This window comes from Phyllobates terribilis, unplaced genomic scaffold (assembly GCF_046119375.1).
Source record: "Phyllobates terribilis strain yellow unplaced genomic scaffold, ASM4611937v1 Scaffold_3233__1_contigs__length_85372, whole genome shotgun sequence".
NCBI classification, from domain to species: Eukaryota; Metazoa; Chordata; class Amphibia; order Anura; family Dendrobatidae; genus Phyllobates; species Phyllobates terribilis.
The window spans coordinates 1-12605 of NW_027365987.1; the positions used below are offsets into that span (position 1 = coordinate 1).

The window sequence follows — 12605 nt, forward strand, 5'->3', positions numbered from 1 at the left end:
CTTCTCTTCGGGCCCTCTCGCGTCGCCCTCTTCCCCCTCGCCTTCTCTTCGGGCCCTCTCGCGTCGCCCTCTTCCCCCTCGCCTTCTCTTCGGGCCCTCTCGCGTCGCCCTCTTCCCCCTCGCCTTCTCTTCGGGCCCTCTCGCGTCGCCCTCTTCCCCCTCGCCTTCTCTTCGGGCCCTCTCGCGTCGCCCTCTTCCCCCTCGCCTTCTCTTCGGGCCCTCTCGCGTCGCCCTCTTCCCCCTCGCCTTCTCTTCGGGCCCTCTCGCGTCGCCCTCTTCCCCCTCGCCTTCTCTTCGGGCCCTCTCGCGTCGCCCTCTTCCCCCTCGCCTTCTCTTCGGGCCCTCTCGCGTCGCCCTCTTCCCCCTCGCCTTCTCTTCGGGCCCTCTCGCGTCGCCCTCTTCCCCCTCGCCTTCTCCTCGGGCCCTCTCGCGTCGCCCTCTTCCCCCTCGCGTCGCCCTCTTGTCTGTGAGTTCTGACTTTGTGTTTAGAGATGAAAAAGCGACGTGTGAGCAGTAAGCAGCGCGGGAGAGCCCAGGAGTCGTCACTGGTCGGGGACGGCATCTTCCTGCAGCTGCTGCAGTCCTCCGGACTCACTCTGAAGTGCGGGGAGCAGCAGAACCTCTTGGGTACGGCGGCCATGTCTGGGGTTGTACCTGCTGAGACTGCTTGGTCCTGAACTGACTTTTTCCTCTTTAGTTGTAGATCAGAGAGTTTTCCAGAAGACTCTGCAGCAGATGATACGGAAGCATGAGCGCTATCCAGAGGTGAGAGCGGCGGGAACACTGGCCGCCATGGTGTGCACGTGTGTAGCCTGCTGGAGTGTGGGATGTGAGTGCGGGGCGTCCATGACTTCCTTGTCTCTTACACATGAATGAGTGGCCACCTGTAGTTTGTAGCTTGAGACCACCCGCTCTACTCCTGTGGGCAGAGGCCCCTCCGCCCTTAAAGGGGTTTTCCAGGAGTCCAGCCTGACACCTCCATTGAGGTTGTCCTTATCCTTACTGGGACAGGAAACACAGGAGCGGTTAAAAGGTTGCTGCCTCCTTCACCCCTTAGTGTTTTTCTTGTTTCTCTGAGGACAGACGGGCATTATGTGAAGATTATCTTTTGGATTCAGGATCAGAGGGTTCTTCCTCTCCTTCCCCCTGTCGTCAAGTGGTCCGCGGCCGACACCTCTCAGTGGTCCCTCAGCCAGAAGCAGTCGAGCATAGGAGGCTCCTGGTCTCCGAGCCGCTTCCCTCCTGTGGGGGCGCTCTCGGCTCCGGCATTCCGGCCGCGCACTGCCTCTACAGCGGTGACTTCATCAAAGTGCGGGAGCGGGGTTTGCTTCGCACTTCTGGATGATCCCAGCACAGCGTGCCGTCCACGGGGGAGAACACTGCGGAATCGGGTCTGCCTCATGAAGACAAAGTAATGTAAATTCACTACCGGTGTCATTGGGGGCCATTCAGATGCCCCATCAGAGCAGACCCTGGTGAGTTGTTTAAAGGGGGTTATTATCCCTTGAGACCTATATGTTTAGTGTACCCTACTCTGTATGGAGCATCTACTGCACCAGTCTCAGCAGCTAAGAGGGAGTCCAGAAAGGCCTCAGCAAAGCCTAACCAATCTGCAGTGTTGAGTTACCCGAGGCATACGGGAGACAATTGTGTGCGGACTATGGAGGAACAGTCCTCTTTTTCTATCAGATGTGAGGTCCATGTTCAGACAGGAGGTTCCCCTCGTCCCCCCGCAGACACCTCCATCTGGCTCCCGTTCTAAGAGATGGAATTGAGTTCTGAAGAGGACGAGCCGTCTCCCGGTCTGATCTGGAAGAGGGGGAGATAGCTACGGATCCCCCGGAAGAGGGGCGAAGTATTATTTCTCCTCCAAGAATACAGATGAGCTCCTATAGGCGGTTAGGAATCAGATGAAGATTGAAGAGTCACAGAAATCCCTCTCCATCCAGGATGAAATGTTCGGAGGCCGCAGGTTTCAGAGGAATAGCTTTTTTCATATTCGAGCCATGAATATTCAAGAATGGGAAGATGCCGAAAAAAAGACTAATTATACCCTGTGATTTTAGGATCCAACTACCCTTTGAAGCGGAGGATATAATGGCCTGGGAAGAGGTCCTGAAGATTGATGTTGTGGTAGCTAAGGTTGTGAAGAAGAAGAAACCAATCCTGTTTGAGGACTCAAGTCTTCGAGAAGCTATGGACAGAAAGGCTGACGACTTGCTGAAGAGCACTTGGGAAGCCTCAGCGGCTAGAACAAGGGCAAACCTGGCTACTAGCTCAGTAGCCTCAGCCAGGCACCTATGGGTCGATGATCTACACCAGTGATGGCCAACCTTTTCATCTCGGTGGGTCAAAATTCGTGACCCCACCCGAGCATAACTCGAGTGGTGTCACTTCTAGAAAAATCTATAATTTTGTGATGTGTAGCTGTAATGACACTAACGTCATCTGTCTGTCGGTTCCTTTAATTGGTTTTAATATTATTTAATCCAAGCACTCCATGTTTCCTGTTGGTAGTGGCTCTCCTCTTCATCCTCCAAGCCGTTCCTCTGCAGATTCTCAAGCTTTGACCTCAAGTCGACAAACACTGGAGCTCAGATGTTGTCTTGAAATTCTGCAGGATGATCTCCAAATCATCAATTTGCATCCATTGGAAAGCATTTAATTCCAGATGACTGTAGACTAGTACATACGGACACTTCATTATTTGCATTGTCCGTTCCTGATATTGTTGATCTGGCCTTCTCTAAATCCTCTGTTACTCCAGGAAAATGCTGATAAGTTTTAGTTTTTACATTTCGTATCCAAACATCACGTCAAGACAAAACCTAAACATCGAGATCTGTAAAAAAACATCAGTGTTGACCGACTTCTGATCTTTGAGCTGAGGAAAGTTTACCAGATCCTTATCCTCAAGAAATACCTTTATTTCTACAAAGCTCTCCACAAACCGCTGAAGAACTTTTCCTCGGCTGTCTCTCATTATTGAACATCAGCCGTCCACTGTAGGTGGAATCAACTTCTGGTAACAGTGCAGGAAGTTCTCGCTTGTGAGGGGTCGAGCAGCTATTAACTTCACTAATGTTACAGCTGACATCAGGTGGTTTAATGGTATGAATCCTGCCCTGGCACATGGCACCTCCCGATGGATAATACAATGAAAATACACAAGTGGATGTAGCTTCCACAAACCATTTTGCAGATCCCACTTCTTTTCCCAGCATGTCGGGTGCCCGACCTGTCGTCACTGACACAACTGTACAACTATCAATGCTGCGGTCACAGGGTTTTTATAACAACCTTATGTATTTCGCTTCCTGATGTACTTATTGGCACGGATTCTAACTTCATCATCTCTTCTCTCATTGTGCAGGTAATTAGGGGTTAACTAGAGTCTCGGCTGAGGGATTCTCATCCCCTAGTGTTGCGGATCAGTAACAGTGTTGGGGTACAGTGGCAGCACAGTGAGGTCTTGGCAGGGTTAACTGTCTCTGATGGGGTGTCCTCTTCCCCCAGTATTGCGGATCAGTAACAGTGTTGGGGTACAGTGGCAGTGGCAGCACAGTGAGGTCTTGGCAGGGTTAACTGTCTCTGATGGGGTGTCCTCTTCCCCCCTCCCAGTATTGCGGATCAGTAACAGTGTTGGGGTACAGTGGCAGCACAGTGAGGTCTTGGCAGGGTTAACTGTCTCTGATGGGGTGTCGTCTTCCCCCCCCAGTATTGCGGATCAGTAACAGTGTTGGGGTACAGTGGCTGCACAGTGAGGTCTTGGCAGGGTTAACTGTCTCTGGGGTGTCCTCTTCCCCCCCCCAGTATTGCGGATCAGTAACAGTGTTGGGGTACAGTGGCTGCACAGTGAGGTCTTGGCAGGGTTAACTGTCTCTGGGGTGTCCTCTTCCCCCCAGTATTGCGGATCAGTAACAGTGTTGGGGTACAGTGGCAGCACAGTGAGGTCTTGGCAGGGTTAACTGTCTCTCATGGGGTGTCCTCTTCCCCACCCCAGTATTGCGGATCAGTAACAGTGTTGGGGTACAGTGGCAGTGTCGGGGTCGTAGCGACATTCCACTCGTCCTCCAGTCACTCCAAATTAAGGCTATGAGCATGGGTAAACCATTCAAAGAATGAGTCCGACAACAAGCTGGTTCAAACTCAGAGCATGCTCAGAAGACTACTGGCAAGCCACGATCTCAGCAATGTTCTGTCTTTATTTCCGCATGCACAAACCTAAATACACTACATAATGGGGAGGGGAAAGGGGTTGTTCGGGGCGGGGTAAGCCATAAATGGATTGTTCGGGGCGGGGTAAGCCATAAATGTCTAGTATCCGGCCACTCCTGATTGGTCCATGTCTCCTTAACTCAGTCTCTGGGCAGACAACCGTCAGTTGATGATCCGGTTTCATTTCTCTGAAACAGGTGCTGGCTTATACCGGCGCCATCTTAGCATAAGTTTCGATCTAAGTAACACGTAGCAAGGAAAGCTTATTGTTATAAGACACAAAATGGTGGTTAGTACATAAGCAAAGCGTATAAAAGTAGAGAAATATATATTCTTTCTTACCCTGACATTCCCCCCTAAACACTAAGCTTTCCCTTGCTTCGGGGCCTTTGAGACTGTCCATGTGTGGGGAGAGGGGAGGTGGATTTCTTCACCCAATCATCTTAGAAGCTGCCCCCTTATGGGACGCCCCCAAACAATTGAGCCCTACCCTAAATGACACATGGAGTTCTCCCAACTGACCCTAAACTAGATCTCTGAATTAGACTCTGTCATGGGGGGTTGGAACAGCATTGTTTATAGCTTTCCTGTATGAGGGGACTATGCAGCATACCATGTCATTCCTGCACAATCCACTATGTCACCGTAATCAAATCGATACGTCTGGATTTTTGCGTGAGTATCTACCCAGAATGTGGTAGCTGTCCACCCTGGGACAGACAGTAAGCATATGAAAAGGATATAGAAGAAGGTAGTCATCTTTTATAGGCTCGCTTTGTCTCTCTTGCAGTGGGAGGCGTGAATCCAGGTGCTCTTGCCCTCAAGCTTCAGAGCTGTAGGAGTAGTCAGGATCACAGTGTAGGGGCCCTCAAATCTGGTTTGGAGACAGTCTTTCCGGACAAACTTCTTTACGTACACCAGGTCGCCTGGGGTGAAATCATGTACTGCATCACCTGTAGATTCTGGGAGAGAAGCAGACACTGTAGAGCGGGTGTTAGTCAATTCTTTAGACAGAGCAATCACAAATTTTACCACTCTATCATGTGTTTCAGACAACTCTTGGGGCCTAATTTCTCCTATTTTAGGTGGGGTCCCAAACAAAATTTCATAGGGAGTTAGCCCATGTTTAGCTTGTGGGGTGTGTCTGATATGATACAATACTATAGGGAGTAGGTCGGGCCAGGGGAGGGGATGATCTTGGGTCATTTTCAAGAGCTGGGTCTTGAGTGTGGAATTCATTCTCTCCACTTTGCCTGAACTGGCAGGATGGTATGGAGTGTGGAGGCCCAAATCTGTTCCCAACATGTTCCAAAGTTCTTTGTAGATATTTGCTGTGAAAGCTGGTCCTTGATCCGATTCTATGACTTGGGGAACTCCAAATCTGCAGGCAATTTCGGTGATCAGTTTCTTGGCTGTGACTTTAGCAGTCATGTTGACAACCGGGTAGGCCTCGGGCCAGGCTGAGAACATATCCACGGCTACCAAAACGTAGTCATATTTTCCTGCTTTAGGCATTTGGATATGGTCGACTTGTATTCTCTGCCAAGGGTAGTCTGGTTTAGCCAGGTGTTGGAGAGGGACCCGTGCCGCACACGTTGGGTTGCAGGTAGCGCAGACAGAGCAGGATTTTGAGTATGCAGTCACAGTGGAAGAGATTCCGGGTGCAAAGTACAGTTTCTTGATACATGCCAAGGCTTGATTCTTTCCTCTGTGTGTAGGCCCGTGAGCCCATGCTGCCACGGCTGAGTACATGCGCCTGGGCAAGCAAGGTTTTCCGTCCACTTGATAAAGAGCTGAGTCGACCTTTAAATCTTTGCGACCTGCCAGCACGGCTCCTGCCGCTTTCCATTTCTTGACTTCTTCAGTGGGGGTCTTCCTTTGTTCCTCACACAATTTTTCTTCAGGCATCCTGACCCCCCTGGATTCCACTCGTGTCTCCGCTGGACTTGTATGGTCTTCCGCCGGCTGTTCTTTGGCCCTTGCTCTAGTGAGCACCACAGCTACGGTTTGCAGGGTCTCCCCCATCTCTTCTTCCTTTTCCTGCCACTTTGATGACACATTCTCCACTGCTGAAGTCTTGGCTGCTTGGTCAGCTAGGTGGTTGCCCCTGGCTTCCCTGGAATCTAGTCTTCCATGAGCCTTGACCTTGATAACAGCAACCTGAATGGGTAGTTCCAGGGCCTTCATTAGGGCCTTAATCCATGAGGCATGTTTCACTGGTGTACCTGCAGCTGTGATGAATCCTCTAGACTTCCACAAGAGTCCAAAATCATTGCAAATTCCATGTCCATACCTAGAATCGGTATATATGTTTGCCGTTGTTCCAGGTGGCAGGCTTCTGTGAGAGCTACAAGTTCAGCTTCTTGTGCAGACATGTATGGTGGTAGAGCTTCAGCCTTGAGGACTGTTAGGTCTGTTGTGACAGCATATCCCGTGTGGAACTTCCCTTGAGGGTCTGCGAAACGGGATCCATCAGTCCATAGGTGCAAGGCAGGGTGTGCGAGCGGATGTGCCACCATATTCTCTGGAGCAGAAGTCTCTTCCTGCAAAATTTTTATTCAATCATGAGGTTCCACCAATGGACCTCCACCCTGTTCGTCTTCCCCCCCTAGAAGGTGGAAGCAAAGTGGCAGGGTTGGACAGTCTCTGAGAAGGTGATTAGGGCTACCACATTCCCAACACAGTATGCGTCCTTCAGAATCACGAGATTGTCTCTTGTCTCTAGGTGGCCCCTTGTCATTTCTTCTGTCTTGTTTTCTATATGTGGGAGGAGTATCATCACCTGTTCCATGTTGGTTTCCGGGGGGTGGGTAGCTTTCTTGAGCTTGATATACCATGGCAGGAGCGGCTTTCTTCTTTGGCTTAGTATCCTTTTCCATTTTTTTAGCATGGCTTTTTGGAAAGCTTTGACAATGTCCACCGCGTCGTTAAAAGAAGAAGAACGGATCTCGGGGCGTACCCTCAGAACCTCATCTCTGAGAGCGTCTTGTAGGCCATCTACTAGGGCCTGAACCAACAGGGCGGCCTGCGTCTTGACGTGAGGACTGTATCCGAGATCCTCAAAATGCATGCTGAGTCTTGCAGCATATCTTTCCACAGATTCATCAGGGTCTTGTTGAACATCTTGTACAGACCCAGCTTGATCTGACAAGCGATCCTGAGCCCAGGCTTTTAACTGTTTCATGTATTCTAGGCCGGATTCATACGTACTAAGGGATCCTGCTTTTGTGGAATCCATGGCCTTTTGAAAGCTCTCCGTTTTCGGCTAAGTGAGCCTGGCATTCTGCAGCCAGAGTGGAACCAGCAGCAAGGGCAATTTTACGAGCCAATCCTCCAGCATGGCTCATACGGGTGTTTGCAGGGTTGATTATGGCCCCCACCCGATGTGTAAGGATGTCACCATAGCCTATTGACAGAGTGACGGGGCGTCCTGATGGGTCTACTAGGTTCCGGGAGTGGCAGGGGTCCCAGACTTCTGAGGGGCTGGGGGGTGGTGCTCTTTCAGCAGTTGCTTGGAGCAAGGGCCGGAGTATGGGTCATGAATGTGGGGTGGAGGATGCCATAGGAGACGTATGGGGTAAAGGGGGGGGGACGCTGGAGTATCTTGAGCCCATCCCTCATCTGGCTCCGTATCGTCTTGAGTAACAGTATGTTGGCGGAGGGAGAGCAGTCTGGCCTGAAATTCTGGGGAGTTGAGGAGGATATCCCCAGGGTTATGGGCGACCCCCATGGGGAACAGAGGGAGCGCCTCAGCATCGTGGACTGGAGCAGAGGGTATCGCATTAGTTTCAGATGGGTGCTCTGGGACTGCGGGCTTTTCCACCCGTGCTGGCGGCTGGTAATAAGCACCGGACGGATCTAGTAGTGGATATAGGCCGGATTGGGGTTTCCCGGGCCTCCCACAACAAGTACAAGGTGTAGCAAGATGGCCGTTGGAGGGAGGAGTAGGAGTGGGAGTGGGATTGTTCTTGGGGGCAGGGAAAGGTGTAGTAAGAGGGCCGTTGGAGGGAGGAGTTGGAGTGGGGGTGGGATTGTTCTTGGGGGCAGGCTGGGCATCGTGCCATGGGCGGCCCCCCCCACAGACACAGCAGAACTTCGCCCAGGGCGGGTTCTGCTGTCAGCACATACGACACGTCCATCCTTCCGATGATTTAGCGTCGGCGCCATTATAGGGTGGTGGCTGAGGGCTCGGTGTAGTGACAGGCATCAACGGGGTTACGGCCAATTTAGGGTCACATAACAAATCACATTCTGCAGCTTTCATGTATCTGAACAAAGGCTCGGCATTCTCTGTTCCCCCCTGCACCATCTACTCTAAGATGTGTCTGAGCCTGGTGCAGGTGTCCTTCATCACTCAACTTGCCTTATTTTGTACAACGCATTCCTTCTACACTGAAGGCTGAAGTCTGCCCGTACTGGGTAGTCTTATCATTTAATACAGATTCCTAACATTCTTAACAGCCTCCTTGCTTTCCCGTGACTCTAGTAGCTGGATAACTCCCACAGCACCATCCGGCAACTTGCCAGGTCTTTCAGATTTAAACATACGCAACATTTTCTTATAGAATGCAATGATCTGTCGCGACTCGGATCACTGATGCAGTCCACAGGTCGCCACCGGGCAGTGTAGAGCACACCTCAATACACTGGTGAGATAGAGCGACACCTCAATCTATCCCCTTCCCTAACCTTCAGTGTAGAGCACACCTCAATACACTGGTGAGATAGAGACACCTCAATCTATCCCCTTCCCTAACCTTGAATGGCGACTTTACAGTGCGACTCACCACGGCACCCTGATTACAGGTCACCACCCGTCAGTGTAGAGCACACCTCAATACACTGATGAGATAGATTGAGGCGTCTCTCTATCTATCTCCTTTCCTAACCTTGACTTTACAGCAGTCTGTGTGGTAGACGAAGAGCACTCCTCAATTCATCACAGATTCTTTCTTCCTTACACTACAATCTAGGGATGGCTTGGAATCGACTATCAGTCACGGGAGGCAGCTATCTAAGAAAAGTACAGTGACCGGGGGAGGAGGAGGTGGTGTGCACACGAGCACGCGCAGGCATGCGACATCACTCGGTCTCACAGTTGCTGGTGTGAGGGTCGTGATGACATTCCACTCGTCCTCCAGTCACTCCAAATTAAGGCTATGAGCATGGGCCAACCATTCAAAGAATGAGTCGGACAACAAGCTGGTTCAAACTCAGAGCACGCTCAAAAGACTACTACAGACAACGTTCTCAGCAATGTTCTGTGTTTATTTCCGCATGCACAAACTTAAATACACTACATAATGGGGAGGGGAAAGGGGTTGTCCGGGGCGGGGTAAGCCATGAAAGTCCAGTGTCTGGCCACTCCTGATTGGTCCACATCTCCTTATCTCAGTCTCTGGGCAGATATTGCAGCCGTCAGCTTATAATCTTGTTTCGTTTCTCTGAAATAAGTCTTGGCAACACTGGAACTGTCTTAGTTTAAGTTTCGATTTAAGTAATACGTAGCAAGGAAAGCTTATTGTTATAAGACACAAAATGGTGGTTAGTACATTAGCAAAAAAGCGTATAAAAGTTACAAAAGTATAAAAGTTACAAAAAATATATATTCTCTTTTACCCCGACACTGGTACGGGACGTGGCGCGGGACGCCTGAGGTCTCACCACTCGACCGGTCACCCACCCAGATCCAAACTGATAATCCCACAGGAACCGCTGCGGCTGACACACAGGCAAGTGAGACATATAAAATACATCTCGACTTACCGTGTTCGATGGAGGTTGATCAGGCCTCAAATTCAGCCGCCGCGGTCACCACCAGGGAAGTCAGCAATATGGGTCCGGGAGGGCGGCGTACCGCTAGCCTCGCCCCACGTTGGGCGCCATTTGTCGGGGTCGTAGCGACATTCCACTCGTCCTCCAGTCACTCCAAATTAAGGCTATGAGCATGGGTCAACCATTCAAAGAATGAGTCAGACAACAAGCTGGTTCAAACTCAGAGCATGCTCAGAAGACTACTGGCAAGCCACGATCTCAGCAATGTTCTGTCTTTATTTCCGCATGCACAAACCTAAATACACTACATAATGGGGAGGGGAAAGGGGTTGTTCGGGGCGGGGTAAGCCATAAATGGATTGTTCGGGGCGGGGTAAGCCATAAATGTCTAGTATCCGGCCACTCCTGATTGGTCCACGTCTCCTTAACTCAGTCTCTGGGCAGACAACCGTCAGTTGATGATTCGGTTTCATTTCTCTGAAACAGGTGCTGGCTGATACCGGCGCCATCTTAGCATAAGTTTCGATCTGAGTAACACGTAGCAAGGAAAGCTTATTGTTATAAGACACAAAATGGTGGTTAGTACATAAGCAAAACGTATAAAAGTAGAGAAAATATATATTCTTTTTTACCCTGACAGCAGCACAGTGAGGTCTTGGCAGGGTTAACTGTCTCTGATGGGGTGTCCTCTTCCCTCCAGTATTGCGGATCAGTAACAGTGTTGGGGTACAGTGGCAGCACAGTGAGGTCTTGGCAGGGTTAACTGTCTCTGATGGGGTGTCCTCTTCCCTCCAGTATTGCGGATCAGTAACAGTGTTGGGGTACAGTGGCAGCACAGTGAGGTCTTGGCAGGGTTAACTGTCTCTGATGGGGTGTCCTCTTCCCCTCCAGTATTGCGGATCAGTAACAGTGTTGGGGTACAGTGGTTGCACAGTGAGGTCTTGGCAGGGTTAACTGTCTCTGATGGGGTGTCCTCTTCCCCTCCAGTATTGCGGATCAGTAACAGTGTTGGGGTACAGTGGCAGCACAGTGAGGTCTTGGCAGGGTTAACTGTCTCTGATGGGGTGTCCTCTTCCCTCCAGTATTGCGGATCAGTAACAGTGTTGGGGTACAGTGGCAGCACAGTGAGGTCTTGGCAGGGTTAACTGTCTCTGATGGGGTGTCCTCTTCCCTCCAGTATTGCGGATCAGTAACAGTGTTGGGGTACAGTGGCAGCACAGTGAGGTCTTGGCAGGGTTAACTGTCTCTGATGGGGTGTCCTCTTCCCTCCAGTATTGCGGATCAGTAACAGTGTTGGGGTACAGTGGCAGCACAGTGAGGTCTTGGCAGGGTTAACTGTCTCTGGGGTGTCCTCTTCCCCCCAGTATTGCGGATCAGTAACAGTGTTGGGGTACAGTGGCAGCACAGTGAGGTCTTGGCAGGGTTAACTGTCTCTGGGGTGTCCTCTTCCCCCCAGTATTGCGGATCAGTAACAGAGTTGGGGTACAGTGGCAGCACAGTGAGGTCTTGGCAGGGTTAACTGTCTCTGGGGTGTCCTCTTCCCCCCAGTATTGCGGATCAGTAACAGTGTTGGGGTACAGTGGCAGCACAGTGAGGTCTTGGCAGGGGTAACTGTCTCTGGGGTGTCCTCTTCCCCCCAGTATTGCGGATCAGTAACAGTGTTGGGGTACAGTGGCAGCACAGTGAGGTCTTGGCAGGGTTAACTGTCTCTGATGGGGTGTCCTCTCCCCCCCAGTATTGCGGATCAGTAACAGTGTTGGGGTACGGTGGCAGCACAGTGAGGTCTTGGCAGGGTTAACTGTCTCTGATGGGGTGTCCTCTTCCCCCCAGTATTGCGGATCAGTAACAGTGTTGGGGTACAGTGGCAGCACAGTGAGGTCTTGACAGGGTTAACTGTCTCTGGGGTGTCCTCTTCCCCTCCAGTATTGCGGATCAGTAACAGTGTTGTGGTACAGTGGCAGCACAGTGAGGTCTTGGCAGGGTTAACTGTATCTGATGGGGTGTCCTCTCCCTCCCAGTATTGCGGATCAGTAACAGTGTTGGGGTACGGTGGCAGCACAGTGAGGTCTTGGCAGGGTTAACTGTCTCTGATGGGGTGTCCTCTTCCTCCCAGTATTGCGGATCAGTAACAGTGTTGGGGTACAGTGGCTGCACAGTGAGGTCTTGACAGGGTTAACTGTCTCTGGGGTGTCCTCTTCCCCTCCAGTATTGCGGATCAGTAACAGTGTTGTGGTACAGTGGCAGCACAGTGAGGTCTTGGCAGGGTTAACTGTCTCTGATGGGGTGTCCTCTTCTCCCCAGTATTGCGGATCAGTAACAGTGTTGGGGTACAGTGGTTGCACAGTGAGGTCTTGGCAGGGTTAACTGTCTCTGATGGGGTGTCATCTCCCCCCCTTCCCAGTATTGCGGATCAGTAACAGTGTTGGGGTACAGTGGCTGCACAGTGAGGTCTTGGCAGGGTAAACTGTCTCTGGGGTGTCCTCTTCCCTCCAGTATTGCGGATCAGTAACAGTGTTGGGGTACAGTGGCAGCACAGTGAGGTCTTGGCAGGGTAAACTGTCTCTGGGGTGTCCTCTTCCCTCCAGTATTGCGGATCAGTAACAGTGTTGGGG

General features: G+C 51.2%; 1 protein-coding gene across 1 annotated transcript in view; it reads left to right on the forward strand.

Annotated features, from left to right (window-relative positions):
- Positions 1-460: 460 nt before the first annotated feature.
- Positions 461-12605, forward strand: part of LOC141247743 (Fanconi anemia group D2 protein-like) — a gene marked incomplete at its 3' end in the record, with an annotated part of 83742 nt that continues 71597 nt past the window's right edge. Inside the window, exons 1-2 of the mRNA XM_073669259.1 lie at positions 461-627; positions 698-765. Coding sequence (XP_073525360.1) covers positions 492-627; positions 698-765 — 204 coding nt within the window. The remainder of the gene's footprint in view (positions 628-697; positions 766-12605) is intronic.